The sequence below is a fragment of the Misgurnus anguillicaudatus genome, chromosome 3, assembly GCF_027580225.2.
Source record: "Misgurnus anguillicaudatus chromosome 3, ASM2758022v2, whole genome shotgun sequence".
In the NCBI taxonomy this organism is placed as follows: Eukaryota; Metazoa; Chordata; class Actinopteri; order Cypriniformes; family Cobitidae; genus Misgurnus; species Misgurnus anguillicaudatus.
Window position 1 is genome coordinate 41,098,937 of NC_073339.2, and position 26,044 is coordinate 41,124,980.

Here is a 26,044-nt window from a genome sequence, read left to right on the forward strand (position 1 = left end):
TAATATTCGAATAGGCTACAAATTTAGATAATATATATATAAATATATATTTCACAACCTTGCGTGTTGCCCAGTACAAGTATGCAAAAAGAACTGAATGTCAGTTTGTAGACAGAACATCATTAAAAATGATAAATAGGCTACATTCAAGAATTTAACGTAAACTTTGTGAGTTCAAACGGAGTACCCGAAAGCGATCCATGATAATTGAGGGTATTAACAAAATTTTGTCAATTAGATCGCCCTCGAAAGCAGATTAAACACAAAGTCAGGTTTGAAACAACCTACCAGATATAGTGTTATTAAGAGCCATTAACACTGACCACGAGACAAGACTCTTTCACACATCAACGTAATTGAATCTCTTTCCGTCAATTAATGCAAAGGAGCCGCGAAAGGAGGCTTTTTTGCCCTCATCTCTGGCTTTTTTAACAAGAGGCCAAAGTTTCTCTCTGGCGATCCTATCTTCTGGTGAAAGGGCTTCGGTGAGTCGCAACTTCTTGTCGAGAAGGAATTTACAGCCTCTGGCAGCTTGCCAAACGGTGTCGCGAAAACGACGAAGTGCAAACAAAATTATGATGGATCTGTTGGAACCATCCCCTCTCTTCGGGCCAAGACGATGCGCAACGTCAACGGCACCCTCAAGATCATCGCTAATGCCAGGCACTACGTTGCTAAGGATCTCAATAACAACCCTCCGAGCATCCTCACCGTCCTTCTCTCTCACGCCATGTAATTTTAACGTCCATTTCCAGGTATAGCGCTTGCATTCTCCAATTTCGGCCTTCATGGTTTTATTCGCACTTTTTAGCTCTTGAATCTCCGTAGCCATAACTTTAAGGGATTCTTTATGCGTTGCTACCTCAGAAACAAGCTGAGTAACAGTGGAGGACAGAGTTTCAATCTGCTTAGCCGTTGACCCAGTTGTTGTTTCAATTGCTGAAATTTTCTGGAACATCTGATCGTATTTCCCAGAGAGCTCACGAATGGCCGTCAGAATTTCCATCGAAGTGTCGTTTCCATCCATATGATCTCTTTTCGTTTTCTTTGGCACAGGTTTTAAGGGAGTATCAGGTAGGGGAATCGCAAGGAGATCATTCATATTTGGATGTGAATCAAACCAGTTGTTATGGTCCTCGGTGTTTTTTGAAGAACCCAAATCCACTGAGGAGACGATGTTAACATTCACGTCAGCGTTTTCAACAGGCTCCATAGTTGACGCACGTGTTGTCTCGTTGGAAGTCTGTCTATTTTTCTTTCTGCCCATAGATAAATTAGCGCAAGGCGGGTAATACGAGTAGAAGAATCACTTATACATTTATGTACAAAAAAAAGCCTGTTATTACAGTTATATAATTGTCCTATTTCAAAGTTTCCTGATGACACCACCGAAACGCGTCCACCTGTCACACCGCCATCTTGGCCCCCCCTATACTGTGAACCTTGAATAGTTTTCATGACAATTCAGCTCATTTACCTATACCAAAGTGCAGATTTTCACAGGTCAAAGTAACGTGCACCTTCAACTCTATTATTTATTGTTCTCAGGTTAGGTTAAAGGTGCAATTTGTAAGATATTTGCAGTAAAATCTCCAAAAACCACTAGGACAGTGTTATATATTTTGTCCAGCTGATTACTATCAATATCTGTAATGTTTTCAACTACTTGTAAATCGTGAGAAAATTTCCATTCAAAACATTGACACGGGGCAGTCTCCTGTCAATGACGTTAATATCCATGTGACCCTTTGTCACCACCTTTACTGACGTAAACCACATGAGAACACTGGTCGAGCTCGAAAAAATTAAATGGCGGCCAAGGAAGCGGCTGGAGCACAAATTTAGTGAAAATAAATGTATATTTTCACTTTTTAAGCATTTTAATTGCATTTCTAGCGAGAAATTAGTATTGTAGTTTTCAAATATGTGATTAGTTATCACAAAGGCGCTCTCTGTTTATATTTCAAACACACTGCCTTTGAAGTGCGTCGGAAAGCCTTTCTCTGAGCGGCCTTCAGGCCTCCGAGGCCGAAGTCATTTCCTCATGAGGCAGCGAGGCAAGTCCTCACTGCCTTGAGTTTTCGGACGCAGCCAGTGTTGTGGACAAATGCGGAACTATGCGCTTGTTTATGGACTTATGGATATCTCTGTACCGTCTGCCGCTGGTTGTGTCAGCTCCTGTAAGCGTACGAGCCAACCAAACGACCCAAGAAGAGTTTGGAACAAAACGAGGGAGGATCAATTTGGTGTTGCATTATCTGGATAGAGAGAGCTTCACGACAATATTTAACTAAACCGAGATTCTGATCCTGCTTGTGTTTTACGCGATGGGTGAGTTGTTTTGATTTGTAACCCTTCAAAAAACGTATGCTATTATATTGATCACAACATTAGTGTGTAGATTGTAATCAGCGCGTCTTCCCGCGGACGATATGCACATCAAAAGGTATTGTACAGCAATATAAATGGTCATTTAAAGACACTTCACAATAAGATTTGTACTGTCAATACATTATGTGAAAAATCATTGTAGATTGTAAGTTGAAAACTTAATTCTGAGCTGTGTTTACCATCGAATTTGGACTAATACTGTAATATCAATATAACAATTTCATTTTGAACATCACATATAAACTTACATAATGAAATAAACAATGTCATCAAACGCAACATTTATAAGACTTGATTACCTTATCCATCAACGTGATTTCTCGTTCTCGTCTGATAGATGGCTAAAGTTAAAGACTACAAATCCCATAATTCCACGCTGCTTCAGAGCGTCAGTAAACAACATCATTGTTTTTGTTTGATCTGGCGCCATCTTTCGGCGCATAAATACAAATTGTATCTTTAATTAAATAGAGTCCAACTTAAATTAGACACACACTGACTTTTTTAAATTGCTTATGTTTTATTTCAAAGACTCAATTTGTAGCTAGCAAACAACCAATCAATCAAACAGCGCATAAGAATAAGCAAATCCCTTGGCCCCCATACAATTCCTTAAAGCACAACACAATATAGCAGTTTGTAATTTGTTAACCAGGTTGCTATTTTGCATGAATTTGTACAAAACTGTATTTTTCAGCATGATCTGCATTCGCCCCAGTGATGTTTCATTTTTGGGTGAACAGTTCCTTTTACATATAAAACTAGGACCTTAATCTTGTTTACAAGTGTAACAAGTTGTAGATTTCAAAACAAAAGGAATACACCATACGTTTATGAAAAGTAATTAAGCTTTTATGGTCTTTGTTATTTGCTCGACATTGACCTCAACCTACAGGTCTTTTGCGATTTATTTCAACATGGACAGCATCTCTGCAATTATTATCAAACAAAATGAAAGACTGAACATTGTAAAAGCCTTCCAAATCGTCCTCTAAATCTTTCACTGATTTTTGGTCAGGAGTTAAGTTATCATCAGAGTTTATTCCAATGACACCCCCTGAGATTAGTCTGTTTGTTTTGAGCTCCTTGCAACAGTATGCGCTCCAGAAATGACTAGGCACTCTTACTCTATTTTTCATGTTACTATTACCTGGTACAACCCCTGTTACAATGTACGCAGTACTTGCTTCACAACGTCTTTGTGCAATAGATGACATATCATTTTCTATCTTCCTCCATTGACCACTGTTAAATGAGCCGTTTTGAGGGGCAGCATTAGTAAGAGTGAATGTGGCATCTGAACATCCCTGTGAATTTGCATGATAGACTGGAGCCAAGTGTCCTTTATGATAGCCCGTGTTCTCATAGTCTTCGTTGGAAGCTTGGTTGCTTAAAGTTACCGACTTGCCCCATAGTTCCATGTTTATTCCTTTATTATTATTCTCAAGCTGCAATATGAAATCAAATCAAAAGTTAAACCTTTGAACCCTTCAATTCATAAAAAGTATACTAACATTATGCTGTGTCAGATTATGTGTCTGTCTGTCTGTCTGAAAAACTGAAAAGCAACTTTTCTTTTTTACTGTTATATGTTATACTGTAAAAAAAACTTTGCTGCCTTAAAAGTTTTTGTTAAATCAACTCAGATTTACAATTCATGTCAACAGAGATGAGTTGTCACAACTTATAAAATATAGTTGAGAAAAGTCAACTTAATTTTATAAGTTATAACAACTCACCTGTAGTTATAACAACTCATCTCTAGTTAAGATAAATAATAGTAAGTTGAAATGGCTTGTAAATCCGAGTTGATTCAACAAAAAATTTTAAGGCAGAAAAGTTTTTTTTTTACAATTTAACATAGATAAATGTTGATCATTTAATTATAAAATAGTTTAAAGTTAAAAACAAAAAAGTGTAATATATATTTAATAAAAGGAAACACAATACATTTTACCAAATTACATTTTTTTACATTTTCTTTAAATAAAATAAAATCGGACAACATCCGATTTTTCATGAACAAAAGGTACAACAGGCATAGTACATGTTTTGCACATTTGTATTTCTGACACTGTTACACAGAGTAATATTTTACTTACCTGAGGTTCAATGTACCATTTGTCCAGTCTATCACACTTAAAGCTTCCTGTATACTTATAAGCAGAATACACAGGGATCTTGTTGTTGGTATCATAAAGCGTGGCATAATAATGTGTGTCATATAGAGTCTGGCAGATCTGTCTGTACTGAGGTCCATTAAGTACTGTTGGTGTTACTTTTTTATAAAAATAATCACCACATTCTGTTTGGAAATTCTGCACAACTTCAGTCGAACCACCAGAGAGAAGCGACAGCATCACCAGAAGATGAATCATGATGAATGTGAGATGAATAATTCTGCAAGTAAAAGAACCAAAATGATATATCTGGATAGGTTAAATATAAAGTTTTAATATTTTGCTCATATTATAAAAATAGTGTACATTTGAATTTAGTAACTGTAATAAAAGTTAAAGCAAATATAAAATATCTGTGTTAACAAAAGAAAAGAAAATTCAGATCAATTTCAATGAAATTAGCTGAAGACAAGCAATAGAAAACACAGATGCATCTATTAAAATGATATATTCTACAGTAGCAAATTTGTCTTCTCACCTCTTTTTAAAACAGGTTATACAGTAGGTGTTCGCTTCGCCCTTCTTTATCCAGTGCTTGTATCCCTTCCTTAACCTGCATATATATAACTCTGAAAAAAATTAAATATGCTCCGCCTATGGTTAAATTTTACTGACACTGCTAAAATACAAACAGAACTAAAGTCAGTTTGTTATGTTTTAAGTTTGTTAAGGACTTGTGTTTTATCCTTCTGATTTCCTAAAAGTACATACTGCATAAAGTTCAATGCATGCTTTAAATTAATTAAAAACATATGAGGTCTAAGAATGTATACGAACATGTGTACATATATACTGTGTGTATGTGTGTGTGTGTGTGTGTGTGTGTGTGTGTGTGTGTGTGTGTGTGTGTGTGTGTGTGTGTGTGTGTGTGTGTGTGTGTGTGTGTGTGTGTGTAATTTAATGTTAACTTTTCACCATTCACCCTATGTCATCTTCATGCGAAGCATTGTCTTTGATGATTTCCTGTAGTAACACACTTGTACTCAGTAAATTGTAGATAGAAAAAATTGTGGTTGATTTACAGCAGTGGTCTCAAACTTCCAGCCCTGCGGGCCATTGCGGCTCGCCCTCCCCCTCTGTGAGGACCATGTCTGCTATCAAAAATATAACAGGCCCACAAGATTTTTATTTATTTAGTTTCCAATTAATTTGATTATTAATGTAAACGTTTAAGGGGTCATTCACAGTCACGTCTAAAATGTGTGTTAAAGCACTCCTTTTTCCTTTCCAAAGTGCTTAAGAAGTTTTTGTCATGACACGGGAGGAGACGCAAACGCAGAGTTCAGAAAATAAATAACATTTAATAATAAAATGGAAAACAAAAACACGAGGAGTAACACGATGAACAGGTAAGCAACACAGGAACATCCAAAACATGACACGGGGAGCAGACGGTAGTAATGACAATCATCCGGCGACTAGTGTGACACAAACAGCAGTATAAATACACAAAGACTTAACGAGGAACAGGTGTGATGCGGAATCAGTCCGTGAATTGTCCAGGGGCACGTTCAATCTCACACCGGTACGCAACGTTTTGCTACGGTTTCCGGGTTGAACGACATGTTTCCTGGAAACGGGGTGCAACAGAATGCAACAGGTTTTAGAAGCGTTTTCTCTTGTTTGGTGGGTGTGTCAGAAATGTCGGCCCAATCAGCGGCAAGCTGTATAAAACCACGCAGTAGTAAAGAGACAGCTCGCTCAACGTGTTCAAGTTAGAATGTTGTCTTTCATTCTGGACGGCAAGGTCAGTGACTGTAACATCGAGGGTATTTTACAGTATTAAACACACATTTATAACGATTTCAGCCGGATTTAGAAACATTTAAAAAGAACACAAAGAATGACCTCTCAGCTACCGTAGTTGCAACTCGTGCGTCATCACAACAGGGTGTTCAATGAATCACCGTTTCTGTTTAATAAACGTTGTGCAACGTTTTGTCGGGGCTGAACGCAGCCCTGGTGACGTAATCGGAGACAAACACAAAACATGACACAGACTAGCCGTGACAGTTATCGGGTTAGTTCACGCAAAGTCACAGTTTAAATGCACTCTAAAAAATATTTAACCCAGGGCTGGGTAACTATAGGACAGAACGCATTTCTGTGTTAAAATGACCATAATAATGGGTTGTTTTAACCCAACTGCTGGGTTATTGTTAATCAACCATGTTGAAACAACCCAGCAGTTGGGTTAAAACAACCCATTATTTGGGTTACATTATTTGGGTAAGCATTGATGGTGCCTTTCCAGATGTGTAAGCTGCCCATGCCACACGCACTCATGCAACCCCAAACTATCAGAGATGCAGGCTTCTGAACTGAGCACTAATAAAAACTTGGGATGTCCTTGTCCTCTTTAGTCCGGATGACATGGCATCCAAGTTTTCCAAAAAGAACTTTAAATTTTGATTCGTCTGACAACAGAACAGTTTTTCACTTTGCCACAGTCCTTTTTAAATGAGCCTTGACCCAGAGAAAACACCTGCCCTTCTGGATAATGTTTAGAGATGGCTTCTTTTTTGACCTATAGAGTTTTAGCCGGCAACGGCAAATGGCACGATGGATTGTGTTCACCGACAATGTTTTCTGGAAGTATTCCTGAATCCATGTTGTGATTTCCATTGCAGTAGCATTCCTGTATGTGATGCAGGCCACAGGCATCCAGTATGGTTTTCCGGCCTTGACCCTTACGCACAGAGATTGTTCCAGATTCTCAGAATCTTTGGATGATATTATGCACTGTATACATGAAAACTTCAAACTCTACTATTTTTCGCCGCAGCATTGGGGGAATTGGTGATTCTCTGCCCATCTTGACCTCTGAGAGACACTGCCACCCTGAGAGGCTCTTTTCATACCCAATCATGATGCCAATTGACCTAATAAGTTGCGAATGGGTCCTTCAGCTGTTCCTTATATGTACATTTAACTTTTCTGGCCTCTTATTGCTACCTGTGCCAGCTTTTTTTGGAACATGTAGCTCTCATGAAATCCAAAATGAGCCCATATTTGGCATGACATTTCAAATTGTCTCACATTCAACATTTGATATGTTATCTATATTCTATTGTGAATATATGAGATTTGTAAATTATTCCATTCCTTTTTTACTCACAATTTCTACAGTGTCCCAACTTTTTCTGATTTGGGGTTGTATATATCATTTTGTAAGATGTCAATCTCAGAAATGGCCCAAAGCCGGTTTGAGTTTGAGACACAGTATGCAGCTACACTGAAAAAATATTCCGTAGAAATTTTAATGTTATTGCAGCTGGGTTGCCGGTAATTTACCGTAGATTTAAATTTATCTTATTTACTGGCAAGAGTTTGTTCAAAGTTAAATACATTTTAAATATTAACAAGTCTTTATCTTTACAGAATAAAACTATACAATAACAGCCTCATGCAAAGCCTTCTGGGAACCAGAAATCATCATCAACCTTTTTCTGTTTTTTGCTTCAGATTTTGTTTCCCAGAATGTTTTGCTTGATGCTGTATTTTAGTTTTACTCTGTAAAGACAAAGACTTGTAAATGTTTAATGTTCATTTAACTTTGACCAAAATGATGCCAGTAAAAAACATAAATTTAAATCTACGGTAAGTTACCGGCAACCCAGCTGCAATTTCTACAGAATTTTTTACAGTGTACCACCTGTAATGTATCCATCCAATCTGTTAATATTTTGGATAACTTTGTTAATTTTCATAAATTATGTGGCTGGTTTCTGAATGCAGAAGTCTGCATAAAATGAGTTTCTCAAAAATTGCAACAACAACAAAACAATGATCCAGTAACTGAATACAGAAAAAGTGGAAACAAACAAATATCAAAACCAAAAGATAAAATATCACAGTATTGACATAAATACTATACAAATCAATTAAAATTCAGTTTTTGTTATCACACAGCAAAATCACCAGCTGATAAATGTACAATGCTGATAAACAAGCAAAAGGTAAAACGTAAAAACACAGATGTGTAAATTTATACTACAGTAGCAAAACTTATTTTGTTTTCTGGCCTTATAGAGTCAATTCCCTCCCTTTATTTGCACATATAAAACCTTAAAATAAATCAAAGAAGCTACGCCTAGATCTTGTTTTTATCTATTTTATTGTGTTTGATGTTGCAAAACTATGCGGAACTAAAACCAGCTTAGTTTGTTATTTTATACTTCCCTTATCTGGAAAGTGTAGAGGTGCACATAAAGTTCATGTTCAGTGTAAAGTGCTTGCACCTCTTTAAAAAAGTTAAAGGAATAGTCTACTCATTTTCAATATTAAAATATGTTAAGAATTGTTGATACATCCCTCTATCATCTGTGTGCGTGCACGTTAGCGCTGGAGCGCGCTGGGACGCTTCGATAGCATTTAGCTTAGCCCCATTCATTCAATGGTACCATTTAGAGATAAAGTTAGAAGTGACCAAACACATCAACATTTTCCTATTTATAACGAGTAGTTATACGAGCAAGTTTGGTGGTACAAAATAAAACGTAGCGCTTTTCTAAGCAGATTTAAAAGAGGAACTATATTTTATGGCGTAATAGCACTTTTGGGAGTACTTGGACTCGCCTAAAAAGTCCGCTCCCTTTCTCACTCTCATAATGGGAGAGGGAGGGTGTTACTGCGCCGAGTCGAAGTACTCCCAAAAGTGCTATTACGCCATAAAATATAGTTCCTCTTTTAAATCCGCTTAGAAAATTAAATAAGGTTTATTATTATTATTATTATTATTATTATTATTATTATTATTATTATTATTATTATTATTATTATTATTATTATTATTAAAATAGGATCAACTTTTGTCTGAATATTCTGATAATAATAACTTGGTTGGAGTCAGTTTTACTAAATAATTTCTTGTTCACTTTACTTAACAAACACAAGTAGCGGCATATGATTAATTTAACTTAGTAATCTCAACAAAAGACTGTGTCTTGTCAGCTTTACTTCAAAATTATTTGTTCAGCCAATATAACATTGTTGCGTAAAAGTAAAGTAAAGTAAAGTGGCCAAGTATAAGTTAATTAACTTGTTCTGATATATTTTAGAACAAAACAAACCAACAAATGGTTTGAAATGTTACATTGCTTTTCAAATATGTTTGTGATATGTTTGATAAACTGTAATTAAATAAAGGTTGTATTAAGCAGCTGCATTCTGATTGATTGATTCGTTGTTATAGAGTTATTAAATCATTATTTTTAATTTTGTTTTCATCAATTAAATGTTTCACAACAGTGACTTTACTAGGATTTCTTTAATCCATGCAACATTTAAATTGTCAATTTTACACAAACTTTTTTAGTAAATACAACTTACATTTTATTTGTTGACATTACCTACAAAGCTATGTGGAACCCACTTGATGAAGTTTTTTTAAGAAAATCCAACTTTTTATTTTTTTGAGTGTATATGATATAAAATGTTTCTTCATATGTGATCTAGCATTATACAATAGGGTTTGCGATTATAAATATTGTTTCCATTTCCTCATTTTAACTGAATTGACTCAGTTTAGAAAAGATAACACAGAGCACAGAGGTAAAATAATCATAAACTACACCTGTCTGTTTATAAGTAATACCTACATTTCAAAATTATTTCATATTACATATTTCCCAACAGGAAGAGAATTAAATATCAAAAATAACGACAAAGAAATGTAAAGTTTCATGCTGCAATGCATGCTGTGTATCAATAAATTACAAATCACATACAGGATTCCCAGCATGCACTGCGGTGTGAATAAATTAGCTTTATTACTATTTTCTTTGTCACCATTGTTGAGATCACTCTGATTCTTGATGTTTCTGTGTCTGAATGGCACAGTGGTTTCTTTTTTATGTGCAAATTGTCTTAAAACTGTCAGGAACTGATATGGGAGCGCTGGATCTCCTACTGTAGTATCACAAACATTATTTCCAGAAAAAGATACTTTTGGTTGATCAAACAGTGAATGAAATCAACTCACAAAGTTGTAATAGCCACAGGATAAGCTAGCAAACTCAGAGTCAAGACTAAGAGTCCAACTAAAACAAACACTGATCACCAAAATTGTGACTATGAATGAAACAAAACCAAAATTTAAACCTAATAAGTAAATAGTGTTTTCTACAGCAATGTTTTACAGAACATTAAGAAATTTATAAACGTTGGAAAATAATAAAATATAACATTCCTCTAACATTCACATCAACAAACGAAACTCCACTAGAATTACAAATAAGGCACTTTCTTCAACAAGAATAAAAAAACTTTTAGCCAGGTTTTCATAGACATAGAAAACTGTTTAGGGCAAGTTGTCTATTTTTTGTCTATTAGCTCAAGTTATAAAATATAGATGTGAACTATTAATGGATTTTTATTTAAAAGAAAAAAAAATTGTAGAAGAGACAGTAAAACATAAAATTTTTTAGTTGAAATGAACAAATACAGAAATTGCAAGTTGTGGCAACTTAAAAATAAATTAAGCTGAAACAGCAGCACTACAAAATCCTTTTAACTGTAGTTGGATGAGGACACTGGTGATTTCCTCTCTAAATGCTGAAGTGCTCCATAATGTGGATGACAATAAATACAATAATATACGCTTGTTCATATATGTTTATTACTATTGCCAGTTTACAATTTACATATTTTAAATCATTGTGAACATATTCAGCATAAAAACATTCCATGAAAAAAGCAGACAATGTTAATACAATACTAAAATATAAAATGTGTAACATATCAATCAGCAGATTGACTTGTTTAATTTGAAACACAGCATTTACTAAACATAAATGTTTAAAAATACATCAGATGGGTTATTATAACACTTAACAAAGATTGTATGAAATAAAGGCAGTGCAACTGTTACTGAATATGCAGACTTTATGTTGTGTTTTGTTCAATTGCACATATTTGATGTTTTAGTTTAATTTACTTAGAATATTGAGAGTGCAGGAGTTTTGTTCATTTTCTAATCTTTGCCAGATGCTAACCACAATCCTGTAAGTGCCAAAACTGTATAGATAGTAAAGCTTGTAGACCAACTTTATGTTGGCTTGACAAAGCCTGGCCTGAGTGTTTAAAACATTCAGAAAATGTTGGCCTTAGAATAATAATAAGAAGAAGAAGCTTAAATACAACAAGAGTATGTTGGCTTTGTTCAAACCAACATAATTATTTAGAGTCTTTGGTATCACAGGAACATAGCGAGCATCTCTGCAATTATTATCAAACAGAAAGAAAGACTCAACTTGATAAAGGTTTTGCAACTCTGTCTCTAACTCTTTCACGGGGAATTGGCGAGGGGTTTGGTCCTCCTTAGAGTTTACTCCAGTAACACCTCCTGAAATCAGAGTTTCATTCATGCAACAGTATGCAGTCCAGAAATGACTAGGCACTCTTACTCTATTTTTTATAATAATATTACCTGGAACAACACCTGTAAGAATGTGAGCAAAATTTCGTGTACAATGATTTTTTACAGTTTCCATCATTTTGTTTTCTACATCGTGAAACCATCTTTTGTTAAATGATCCATCTTGAGGAGCAGCATTAGTAAGAGTGAATGTGGCATTAGCACATGCCTGTGAAGCTGCATGACAAACTGGAGCCAAGTGTCCTTTATTATAGCCCGAGTTCTCATAGTCATCATTGGAAGCTTGGTTGTTTAAAACACGCCTGCCCTTCAGTTCCATGTTTATTCCTGCATTATTATCCTCAAGCTGCAACATTACATCAAACAGAAAGAACTTATATTTTACAGTCTTGAAGTATATATATGTTGACCATTCAAAAAAATGAAGCCACACACATAAAATAAAAAATATCGAATGAATCTGAAATTAATTATTTTCCAATTACCTATATACTTTGTGACTCGGGCAGTAACATGAAAAGCTACACCTTTTATCTACCCATTAGGGTTTAGTTTCATACATCTTAAAGGGATATGAAATAAAAATGTCCAAGTTCTCATGTTGTTACAAACCTGTACACATTTCTTTGTTCTTATAAAAACGAAGGAAGATATTTTGGGCAATGTTTGTAACCAAACCATTCATGCATGCAACCTCAAAGAGCATGCCAAACTTTACCTGTCGAGTAGAAACTTTGCATGGGAAGCCCAACCTGTGCTTTTAGGGCACGCCAGCGTGTGAAATAGTCTCCTGAAAAAAAAACCCACTCTGGTCTTGTTTCTTTCGTCATAGGCCTTTCTCTTCTTGTCATACAAGAAGACACTTTTTCTCTTGCGATGAGAAAACGAGCTTCAATGAATGGCTGAAACCGTAGACCACCACACATATACACCTGAAAGTGCACATGTGCAGAAAGCGAACCTAGGGACGAGCATGCACGACGGCCTTACGTCCAATTATCACCAGAATGACTGACAACTGGGATGACCAATAATCTTGATGATCCACCCAGAAAAAGAAAATCTCCCGCCATACCTTTAAACTCGTGCATACATTCGCATAATACAACACCAAAATGCTGTTCCACCAGAGGCTGTTGCTTAAAGTCCCTATTGAGGGTTCACTCCCACAGTCCAAAACATGCAGGTTAGTGGAATTGGAAATATTAAATTGCTTTTTACCCAACTTGTGTGTGGATAACTTTATAGATAGAGGCTGGAATGGTGTTCATACGGTTGTAATCTTAGTTGAAAGGACTTAAGTCACTACTTGAGTAAAGTCAGAAATTCGCTTATTCAGCTGGCATTACTTAGTAAATTGAGTTAGGTGAACTACATCACCCAAGAGTTCAGTAATTCGATTTCTTATTCATTTGATAAACATAAATACGTATGTTATGACAACTTGTGATGTAAATGCAATTTTTTAAGTTGGGCGGACTTTTGTCCTTGTTAGTGGAGTTTACTGAACAATGCACTTGCGATAAATTGCCTTAAACTGTAGTGCAAGTCTACTCAACTTTTTTTTTTCAAAATATTTTCACTCGTGTTCATCACAAAAAAAATGTATACAGGTTTGTAACAACATGAGTGAGTAAATGAAGACAGAATATTCATTTTTGGGTGAACTATCCCTTTAAGGTGTTCAAAACACAGCAGATGTAGCTTGCTAGCAGTCACAAGCAAAAGGTAAAATATTGTACAATATTGAGTATTGTTTCACATACCTGAGGCTCAATGTACCATTTGCCCGATCTTATGCACTGCTCTTTTCCTATATACTGATAAGCAGAATACACAGGGATCTTGTTGTTGGTATCATAAAGTGTGGCATAATATTTTGTGTCATTTAGAGTCTGGCAGATCTGTTTGTACTGATTTCCACGTAGGACTGTCGGTGGTATTCCGTTCATGAAATACTGAGGACATTTACTTTTAAAATTATCCACAACTTCAGCCGAACCACCAGAGAAAACCACCAGCATCACCGGAAGAAGAAACATGATGAATGTGAGATGAAAATGTCCCAATTCTCTAAAAGCACACAAAACATAAAATGATCTGTGAGTGAATCTAACATTTCTAGACTGTGCTTATAAAAACGAGCAAATATTTTACAAATGAATTCATTAACAGTATTAAGTACAGATAAAGTGGAATCAATCAAATACCAAAAATGCTGTTCAAAATACAATTATCAGCTCTTTTCCAGTTTTCATCTGAAACAAGCAAAGGCACAACCATACAAAAATCAGTAAACTTATACTATGCAGTAGCAAAATACCAACCTGTACCAATCCTATTACCAACCTGGTGAAAAAGCCCTTCAGCGTCTTTATCACCTCACGCTCTTTAAAGACTTTAAACTGCAATTTAAAGTACTGATTTTACACCTGCACCATCGGAAGCACACTGACGGGAAATATCCCAGCCTGGTTCGGGAGGGTGGTGCGATCAGCTGAGCGCATCATCTGCATTGCAGACCTCTCTGACTTGCAATCCATTTATGGGAAACGATGCTGAACCAAAGCCAGAAAATCCTGATAACTGTTAGAACAAGGACTAAACCAGGAAGTGTCTACAATCACAAAGATGTATCAATGTGCCACACAAAACCAATATATGGGCACTTAGCGGCACATGTAGAGGACATTTATTAAGAATATCCATTATGGTTTTATGACAGCAAAAGCAGAAAACGAGGATAACCAAGAACTCATTGACAAGCGACCAGGAGAGGAGTGCTGGTTAAAATGTGAATTCAGGTCCCCTTTCTATGTGAAGTTTGCATGTTCTCCCTGTGTCAGCGTGGGTTCACTCCGGTTTTCTCCCACAGGAACCAAAAACATGCAAGTTAGTGGAATTGGAGATACCAAAATCCCTTTCCCAACCTGTTTATGGAATAACCTGTGTATAGATTAACTTGTGTATATCGCCATGAAAATAGCCAGATGCTGGAATGGCATGTAGAATAAATAAATAAAGAAAATGTGAAATCTATAAATTGAAAACAATTGGGATGTTGCAAGTACATGTGGACAAAATATATAATTTGCTAATGATATTTGGATATTTTAATGCAAGGATCTTATTGTGCCTTTAATTGTGAAACAATAGCGCTCGGATGATTACTGAGGAACCATAAATCCAATGAAAGTTTGAGGACAGTATGAAGTTTAAAGGTGCAGTGTGTAAATTTTAGCGGCATCCAGTAGTGAGGTTGTGAATTACAACCAACGGCTCAGTCCACTGCTCACCTCTCGCTTTTGAAAAGCATTGAGAAGCTACCAGAAAAACATGTAATTGACTAAGACAACTTTAATGAAAAAAGTTTGTCCGTAAGGGCTTCTGTAGAAACATGGCGGCACAAAATGGCGACTTCCACGTAAGGGGACCCTCTGTGTATGTAGATAAAAACGTCTCATTCTAAGATAATAAAAACATAACTGTTCATTATAAAAAGGTCTTTGTACACCCCTGATAATATAGTTTTGTATATTATTTTGCATTTCTGTCAAGATATCTTTCTAAAAATTACACATTGCACCTTTAAGATTATACTAAGGTAGAGATTGCAGTGTACACAATGCATTGAGATGTAAAGTAAGTTTACTTTTGGCACATTCACAAAGATGACATTTCAAATAGATGCAGAGTTTGTTCATACCGGCTCTTTACTGGAAAACATGACCTTGGGATTTTCCGTTTGGCTCGAGGATATCTCGTGCTTACACAACCCTGACCAGACTACTAATATTTAACTTTTTAACCAACATGATAGTTCATACAATGCAAAATATCTGTGTTAAAGATATCCCTGGTCATGCGTTTCCCAAGTAAAATCACCAGGAAATATATAGTTCAATCAAAGTTTCACTGGCTCCTCAGCAATGCGGCTTTTGAAAAGCGTGATCTCGTCCAGGTGACACAGTGGCATTCCCCTGATCACATTGGCCAGGTCTTCGTGCAGTAAAGGGTAAATCACAACACTGAGGGCTGGACGAGATGATAAAAAACTGCAGGAATGGGGAAGAGAAAGAATAGGTAAACATTACAGAAGAAACTTAAAAGACAAATCAATATTTTTCAATGGAGGAAATGTATATTAAAGCAACACTATGTAGTTTCCATGTAAAAATGGCTTACAGCTCCCCCATGTGGTTGAAAAGTGCAACAGTGCCTGGTATCAGACACTCTTCTGCAGGCAGGGGGAGGGGCGGGGCTGTGTTTCCTACCCTCCACCGCCACTTTCAGAGTGTGCTTGTAGCAGCTAGGAGGTTGCTCAGGTTGCAGCAACAGTACAATTTGTCCAGTTAAAAGTTGTTCTATCACTGAAATAATTTTAGAGACATTATTTAAAGGTAAAAAATACATAGTGTTGCTTTAAAAGACACCTACTATGCAAGTTTGTCTATAAATGTGTATTGGCAGTGTGTGAACACAACAATCATACAATGAAAAAAATTAATCCACTTCTTTTTTAATCCCCATTAAACCAAAGCAGTCTTTTTAGACATGCAGTTTAGATTTTCTTGTTAATGTGACATCACACTGATAAAGCCCCACCCATGGCCACTGCCTGACTGGTTGATTTTACCCAGAAGCTTGTCTAAATGTGTCTGTTAGCACGCTGTAGCACTAATGCGGCTAAAGGTATTATTACTAATAAAGACACTAGTGCTCACTGGCACATTTGCATTTAAAGGTACACACATGAGGTACACAACAGTGTACGGGTGCTCCCATCAAAATAGTGGCATTTTGAACATGCAATAATAAATGATATGTGAGGTATTTTGAGCTGAAACATTCTAGAGACCACTGAGACTTACATTACATCTTGTAAAAATTGACATAATATGTGCCTTTTAAAATAAATGCATATGGCAGTTTTGTGTCCCTAAGGGGGCGTGTACACCAAATCGTTTAAACGCGGCTAAAAAACGCCAGGTGGATGCCGACTGTAAACGCTTGCCAGCTCTTTCAGCTGAGTGCTTTGGTAGCCATGATACTTCTGCTTTGTTTATCGTTGAACAATGCGCCAGTTGGTTGTTGTGATATTTGACCCGCCCCTACTCTACTGTGATTGGAAGCCCGAGTGAGAGGTGACATTGACAAGCTGAGCGCTTCACCCAGAGTTGAACATTTGTCAACTTTCGGTGCTCATCACTGAGTGCGTAAAAACCGCCAAATGTGCCTGCGCTCAGCGTGGACAAAATCTGCCAGCTGCTACCATTTTTGAAAAGTGCGGTGCTTAATTTCAAACAATTGAAAATATACACAGGCCACTGGCGTAAACGCATTGGTGTGCACGCTAGGGCAGTAATAATCGTCTCATGCGATTGTTTGACCTCATCGCTGTGATTTCAGATCACCGCAATGATTGCACATCTCTCTAAAAACACAAGGGGGAGCTGCAGTGCCTGTATAAATGAGATGGCGCTCCCTACCGACAGTGTAACAATGTACATTGCAAAGGAAATGCATTTAATACAGTTTAAAGCAACACTATGTAGTTTTTTTACCTTTAAATAATGTCTCTAAAATTATTTCAGTGATAGAACAACTTTTAACTGGACAAATTGTACAGTTGCTGCAACCTGAGCAGCCTCCTAGCTGCTACAAACACACTCTGAAAGTGGCGGTGGAGGGTAGGAAACACAGCCCCGCCCCTCCCCCTGCCTGCAGAAGAGTGTCTGATACCAGGCACTGTTGTGCTTTTTAACCACATGGGGGAGCTGTAAGTAATTTTTACATGGAAACTACATAGTGTTGCTTTAAATGACAGCATTTAAAGAAATGCTTCAAAACTTCCATAAGCAGTATGAACTAAAAGGTAAAACATGCCTATATTCCAAAAACAGCAATTCCAAATTTAGCGAAGTGAATGATGCCATTCTGAAGGATTTGTAAGGAATAGATTTTTTTGCAGCCACTACAGATATGTGGTCCAGTACTAATATGACCTTAGTAGGATTGGCTACTATTTAAGGTCTGTTCTGGTATAGTTAGTTTATTTTTATTGCATTTTTATTTTCAGTTATCTTTCAGACTCTTTATTGTCTTTATTTCTAAATAAGAATGTTCAGTTTTTGAAAGATATATTCATGAAATAATTACTTTTAAATATGTGTTGTGTCTATTAGTATTTACTGCCAGGAAAAACTTGCAAAAGATTTAATCATTGAATTAAATTAAATTATTTAATGAACAAAAAAATCTATGAGAATTTCAAAGCAATAAAACAGACAATTAATTGTCATAATTGACATAATTTATTAGACAATTAACCGTCAGCCAAATTTGATAATCGTGACAGCCCTAGTGCAAACAGCCAAAGAGTCGAACCCATGACCCATGATTCTCTACCAGTTTAGCTACAAGATACTAACCTGTCCAACAGGGTTTTCTGCAGCAATCTACAGGTGACAAGGGTCCCGCTCATGAACATGTGACACATGATGACATCAGCGCAGCTCTGCATAAAAGCAATCACAGAGGACGGCTGGAAGGTTCCCTGTCGAGAAACTAAACACAGACGCTGCAGCCGCCGACACTTACTGAGTGCTTCGAAAAAAGCAGCGCTCGCATTAAAGTACGGCTGCTCCAGCCTGTAAAGTAACACATAAACAAAGAGAATAAATATATATGAATAAATTAATAAATCACAAATGTTTTACTGTTGGTGCAAGCTCAATTGCACAATCTTCTTATTTTTTAGCCAAATACATTTTTTGGTTTATGAGTTGTCAAATTTGACCCATACCTGACACTGAAAATAAATGTATTCAACCCTGGCAAGTTTGTAATAACATAATATAGATTTTTTTTTAATAAAAAATATTGATGCATAACGATTAATCACAATTAATCTATAGCAGAATACAAGTTTTTGTTTACATCATATATGTGTGTAAACTGTGTATAATAATTACAAATAAATATGCACACATGCATGTATAATTTTAAGAAAGAAAAAATATATATTAAGTATTTATATTTATATATAATATAAATTATACATAAATATATAAATGTAATGTATATACACATGTAAACATTTCTTAAATATAAACATACATGTGTGTGCATTTATCTACACAAAGTTATTATACACAGTTCACACACATCAAGAATCAATTTAAAAGTAATTTCAAACATCATTTTGAATATGAAAATAACCAAATTCCTTATCTAGCAAAAATATGTACTGTCTACAATTATTTTCCTCCACTGGATACTTTTAAACATAATTGCATTCAGGTGCTGCCCTCTAGTGGAAAACTAAATAAGTCTAAATCTAAACAGATTTGCGAAATATTAAAGGTATAGTCACCCAAAAATGAAAATATCCTCATGTTGTTCTAAATCTGTATGAATTTTTTTTCTGATGAACACAAAATAAGATATTTTGATAAATGAAGGTAAGCACAAAGCTGATTGTAACCATTGACTTCCATAGTAGGAAAAACAAATATTATGGAAGTATTGTTATGTTAAATGATGAAAAAGATATTTTGATAAATGATGGAAAGTGCATGGTTGACGGTATCCACTGACTTCCATTATATTTGTTTTTTCTACTATGGAAGTCAATGGTTACTGGCAGCTGTGTGCTAACCATCATATCAAAAAATCTTCTGTTGTGTTCATCAGAATAAAAAAATGAATTCAGGAGGATCAGTAAATAATTTTTGAATGAACTTTAAGATCTCTTTAAAGGGATAGTTCATCCAAAAATGATATTAAATCCATGATTTACTCACCCCGAAGCCGTCCAAGATGCATATGTCCATCATTTTTTAGACTAACACATTATCAGTTATTTTAGAAAATGTCTTATATCTTTCAGCTGCTAAACAGTAAAGTTACGGGGTCCACGTCCTTCAAGTCCAAAAAAATTTGCATATATCCTTCCCCAAAGAAATCCAAACGGCTCCAGGATAATAAACAAAGCCTTCTGAGGGTAATCCGTGCGGTGTTGTTGTAGAAATATCCATATTTAAAACTTTATAAACCAAAATAACTACCTTCCAGTAGCGCCGCCATCTTGGACTCCTCTGTATTCAGGAGAGAGTATTAGCGTAGTGTACGCACATTTCTTAGCTAGTTATTATCGTTTATAAAGTTTTAAATGTGGATATTTCTAAAACAAAACGGCGCGGATTACCATCAGAAGGCCTTTGTTTGTCATCGTGGAGCCGTTTGGATTTGTTTTGTGAAGGATGGATGAACATTTTTTGGACTTGAAGGACGTGGAGCCCGTAACTTTACATTCCATTAACTGAAAGACCTAAAACATTTTCTAAAATAACTAAAATTGTGTTTGTCTGCAAATGATGGACATATGCTTCTCAGATGGCTTCGGGGTGAGTAAATCATGGGTTTAATCAAATTTTTGAGTTAACTTTCCCTTTAAGAGTATGTTTTGGAGTGCGTGTTCACCTCAAGTCCCTGAGTTGTGTGCAGTATGTGAGGGTCTCCAGCAGGGCCTGTGTGTAATTCATGGTCTTTAAGGATCCCAGATTTGCCAGCGACAACGACTGAAGGTCCTTGCACCCCTGAACAAGTTCAATCAACCCCGTCCCCTTCAATACTCCAGGTAAGTGCGCAAGGGTGAGCTTGCGTAAAAATTTCAGTCCTCCTAAAGCAGCTAGTTCGCCATCTCCGACACTGTAAGACCAAGAACAAGCAGCAGGGTCCTTGCGCATGGCCGGCTCATTTCGTGGCATGGCGGAGGAAAAGCCTGCGCCGATAAGCTCCAGCTCTACCAGGTGTGGGCAACCCTTAAGCAGTGGTTGAATGCACAGTCCCCTCTCCTGCTGATCTTCACCCGGACCCCCTGAGACATCTGTTTTGGGTCGATATGTGGGCACTCCGATGCGGTTGCTCTTCTTAAGACCAAGCAGTAATGACCCCGAAGTGACATTCGTGTTGGAGTCTGTTGTGTTCATAGATGTGGGTGAGGATTGCGCCAAGGCACAGACAGGAAGTGCCAGTGTGCGCAAAAAGGCAAGACGTCCTAAAGCTCTACATAGGTGCCCATCCTGTCCCGCAGGAACAGTGTGATGGTAGTGTGTGGCAGACAGATTGAGATGAATTAAATGAGGACAACATTCAGTAAGTGCTTTGACGCTCTCCGCGTCCATTTCCTCCTCGGCCTTCCCACAGCTGTCCGGGACAGGGCCTCTGCCGCAACCTCTTAGGTTGAGAGTCCGTAGGGGTGAGAGATCGCGACCCGCACTAAGCAACACATGTAGAGGGTTGAACCCAGGAGCAGAACACCGTGAGACGTTTAAGTAAGCGGGACAGCCGTGCGCAAGCACCCGCCCTAACATAGCACCGTCCAACCACGTACGTGGAAGCTGAAGCGCACTAACCATATTTCTTGACACCATGCTCTCCATCAGTGCCATCATGGCAACTGGCCTAGGTGGGGCGGGCCCTGGCACAAACAGAACCAGTCCTGCAAGACCCTCTGGCACTCTCATACTGAACACCGCCAAGTAGAGTGCCAAAAGAGTACGATTGACCTCTCCAGGTGCCAGGCGTGCAGAAAACCAGCGCAGGTTTTGGTAGTGTGGCACGCTGCTTTGGCCCACCATCAGCTGCGTGCAGCCGCCGGCTTCGCTCCAGCCCTCGCTGGCCTCTAGATAGAGCCGCAGACTGCGCAGCGCACTGCAGCACGGCACCACGCCATACGAGGGTGTCAGCAACGTCTGCTTAAGCTCCAGCAGGCGTGACAATGCAGCCTTCCCCTCGGCGCTAACCAGATGGAGGTCGAACCCCGGGCCCACATCCAGAGCCAGCGAGCGCAGAAATTGGAGGGTGGTCAGCAGATGCGACAGACGAACTGATGTCAGTCGACAGCCCGAGAGGTCCAAATTGACCAGGTTCTTACAGCGAGTAACCTGGTCCACCGTAGAGCCAGCCAACCAGTAACAGCCATTTAGGTCCAATGTCTGGATGTCACTGGAAAGGTTCTTCAAGACCTGTTTCACAGCATTGTCGTTTGCCTGAGAACGAGAGATGAATTCAAATGTAAGGATAGGGCTGGACAATCATTCAATATCAATATATTACACTGTATTTTTTTTCCAATAACGGTGATATGTTTTCTAAACACATTTCCGATATTTCGATATACATTACAGTGTCCCATGGCCATTCACGTCACGTCTAAAAATGTGTTAAGGGCTCGTTATAGTTGTCCGTAGGTCCTACGGCGTAGCCGCGACGGCGTAGGATCCACGTCGGTTTTCATATATACTTTTCCGTCGTCGTCCGCATTGACGTGCAAACACACGCGCAGACTGCTGGTAGGCAGTATCCACTCGTGTAACCACAGTAGCAGCGCGACTGTCAAAGAAGAAGCAGCTTGGCAAGTTAACCCACAAACGAAGAAGAAACAGCAACTTGTTGTGTATGATTTGAGAAGACCAGCAATGATGGAAGTAAATAAACCGTTTTCACCGTCGCAAACGGAAATACCTATGATGCAGTTTTTTTTACCTGACGGGAGGGGTTCTGGTGGACCAATCACTGCGCTTGCGGTCCGCGTAGAACTGACGCACTGTTTAAAATTTTGCGAGGTGGATGTCAGGCTACACAGAGCTACGGATAGCCAATGCCGTAGCTACGGCAAAGAACTTACGCACGACTATAAATCGGGCTTTAAACGCAGGTCAAGGCGCTTCTACTTTGCAAAACGTGCTCCCGTGGCGTATTTTGTATGAGCCACGTTAATATTAAAGGGAAGCCTTAAAGATGTATTATTAGTTGACGGTAAGTTTATATTTATTCTATGAAGGCTTTATACAAATTAAAGATGAATATTAATTAAATTATACCTTTTTTTAATATTATATTGTTAAAAAGTTTGTAGGTACAGATATTCGTTGTGGGTATTTTTTACACTTTATCCCAAGGCTTTTATTACATTCATACCATAATCGGATTTATACCATATCAATTAGGGATGCACCGATACCACTTTTTTGGAATACGTACGAGTACTTGCATTTCAGTACTTGCCGATACCGATACCAAGTACTTAATAAAAAAAACATTATTTAAATTTACAGGTTACAGCTTTAGTCATATAATTTAACAAAAAAAAACAAGGGACTAGTTTTCCAGTTTGTTGTAAACTCTGCCTCTTTGGACAACACAAGAGGCATTAACCCCTTACACGGCACTCAAACATATACATTTCTCAGTGGTATCGATCCCTGGCATCGGGGGACTTTTAACGAGTATGAGTACTTTAGAAAATGTGATATCGAGGCCGATACCCGATACCAATATCGGTGCATCCCTAATATCAATTGAAATGTAAAAGTATATAGGTGATAGAAATTTTGGCCATATCGTCCAGCCCTAGGACTTTTGCCGTTTTCTCTTCACTTTAGCGAGGAAATTGCTGTTTCATCTGTCCACTAGTCTCATAAAACTTTTCAATACTTATAAATTAAAGGCACAGTATGTAAGATATTTGCATTAAAAAAATCACTATCACAGTATTATAGATTTTCAAAGTATTGTGAGAGCGTGTGTAGGGGAGAACCGGGGGAAAAGGAATGTGGGACGAAAGTAACAAAAAGCCCTGATAACATTTTGCATCGCAAACTATGACAGCATCTTCAACACACAAACTGTTGACAGAGCTGACAAATATTGCGTTATTTTCTCACAGTTTTCATGTAGATCCAGAAAGGTGTTTTCAACCATGATAAGTAAATTCCTAAAGCGGTCATTTTGTTCTTATATCGCATTGTGTTTCTGGTTTCATGTGTTAAAATACTGATCAATCTACAGGTTATTTAGTGCTCTAACACATCCTGAAGTTTTACTTCTCAGAGCTTTTCAAAATAAAAGTAAATCGAGTTTAAATGTGAAGAGATCCTGTCGGGACAAAATTAACATTTGTTACTTTTGTCCCGCTGCTAATGAAAATTTGTTGAAATGTTGAAAATTTATATTATTCTAATTTGATTTAATTTCATTTTCATAGAGTTCAAACTGTTCAAAAATGTTTTATTCTCAACAATTTAAGTTTGTACTGTTGGTTGCTTTTAAAACATTTGATAAAACTGAAATTTAAAATAAAAATTTAATTTCATTGTTTTTTACAATGATAAATGACAAAATAAGTTTGCAGTTCCATATTAACGAGGTCATAGTCATGTATATTTACTAAAAACAAGTGTAACACAAAAATCTATCTTGTTTTGTTGTGTTACTTCTGACCCACCTGTGTGTTACTTTCGTCCCTGCAGATGGGGTCAAAAGTAACAATTGACTACTTATGTTTAAAGTGAAATTATACAGAAGTCGTTTTACATTTTTTTCAAAATTCCACCTGGTATTGATAGACCACACTTGTGAGTTACTGACCACAGCAAAAATATATCTGTTTAAAACAAAAATTTTACTTTCGCCCCTCTTCTCCCCTACTGTTACTTCGCTTACGTGATACTTTGATGTCATACGCTGATCGATCTGCGCAGTATCGTATGCAGAAGTAGCAATTGAAGCATCTAGCAAAATTTTGATTTTGGGTTAAGCTATCCCTTTAACAGTATGTATAACATTGGTGAATATGAGACTGTGGTATATCATGTATCTTAGCAGGTGGTTGTGAATTCACCACTCTGTGTATATTAGAAACACCCTAAAGAGACAGTAAAAGTGTGTGCTGTCCAATCTCACCGTGTAATTTTTATGCAGGTGTATATGGGCTGTCAAGCTCTTATCCAGACACAGTGTTCTGAACTTCCGGCAAACTCTGTTCACACTGAGCATCAGATCATGGCTCGGGATGAATCGCAGGATGTTCAATAAAATCTCATCTGAAAAGTCTGATATGCTGACAGAGGTCTGAGACACACTGGCTGAGCAGCACTGAGCCTGCAGGGAAACAAGAAGAAAGTCATTCATACTTAACTTACTCTAATACTGACTTAAATGATGATAAAGGTTATTGAATGAAAATATATATTTTAATACACCAAGCACGATTTTTTTCCAGTTTAACATGAGCTAGGCCAAATCACATATAATTTCAGTTACTATTACTTTTCGTATTGTAGTTTTTGTTAAGTTATTTTAGTAAACTGCTTTATATGTCCCTGTCGGGTCCTGAATAGCTCTGTGTCCGAAAAATAAAATAATAAACAATATAAAAATTATATTTTATTCATATCAAAACGCTATTATTGATATTTGTTAATTATTTGTTTTAGGCAACAAAATGCATAAGTTAACTAGCCTGCCAAGTAGCACGCCTTAATATCAGTCCTCTGCTTTAACTTACCGATTCGATTTGACAATCCATGCTGTTTCGTCGAAATGTTTTGGACATTTACTTCGGTAATATGTTTAATAAAAAATCTTGCCATGTCAATGAATTTATTATCATTTATCCATTGATAACTATGTGGTCTAGCTGCAGCACACACATAGCGGGAACAAGTTACAGGTATTTATTTAGTACTGTCGGAACTTTTGAGAGTCGTACTCGTTTCCGGTACAGTGCAACTCAGATAAAAGTCCCTGGGCGCGGTCCATTCGATAGAAATTATTTCTTTATTATTGTTATACGTTTTAGGTTTTATTAAACACGCATATTAGGACATACGTATATGTGTGTATGACATATTAACATCAGATATTGCATTCTATTGCAACCTCACTTGCATAATTTGTTTCAGCCGCCATGTAACGTTATGCGTTTCAAGCCAAGTTTAATCTACACATTAAAAATACAACTAATACGCAATACTTATCTATTCCAATTTTACAAGGGATTTCAAGGCAATAATAAATATCCGTTTTTATCTACTACAGATAACAAAGTGCTACCAATATGGAAGTAAGAAGGCAAACTGTGGTAAAATCAAAAAGCCTGCACTCCATTTGCTTTAAAATGGGCATGATGTAGGATAACTGAAACCATGAACAGTTAAAGGATAAATCAGAAGGCCTTTAAATGCATTAAATTTCTTCCTGATGCCTTTCAAAAGAAATTCCAAAGTGTAAATACAGCAACAGCATA

General features: G+C 37.1%; 2 protein-coding genes across 2 annotated transcripts; both read right to left on the bottom strand.

The window, feature by feature from the left end:
- Positions 1-2,898: 2,898 nt before the first annotated feature.
- On the bottom strand, positions 2,899-4,787 carry LOC129445502 (endonuclease domain-containing 1 protein-like). Its single transcript, XM_073860004.1, has 2 exons — positions 4,494-4,787; positions 2,899-3,839 (listed from the first exon to the last, which is right to left on the bottom strand). Exons 1-2 carry the CDS (start codon positions 4,767-4,769, stop codon positions 3,276-3,278), a joined length of 840 nt encoding a protein of 279 aa, XP_073716105.1. The 5' UTR covers positions 4,770-4,787; the 3' UTR covers positions 2,899-3,275.
- Positions 4,788-15,579: 10,792 nt separating this feature from the next.
- On the bottom strand, positions 15,580-25,491 carry fbxl18 (F-box and leucine-rich repeat protein 18). The gene is made up of 5 exons (XM_055206000.2): positions 25,304-25,491; positions 24,700-24,897; positions 20,434-22,004; positions 18,381-18,599; positions 15,580-16,004 (listed from the first exon to the last, which is right to left on the bottom strand). Exons 1-5 carry the CDS (start codon positions 25,349-25,351, stop codon positions 15,854-15,856), a joined length of 2,187 nt encoding a protein of 728 aa, XP_055061975.2. The 5' UTR covers positions 25,352-25,491; the 3' UTR covers positions 15,580-15,853.
- Between the last annotated feature and the right edge of the window lie 553 nt (positions 25,492-26,044).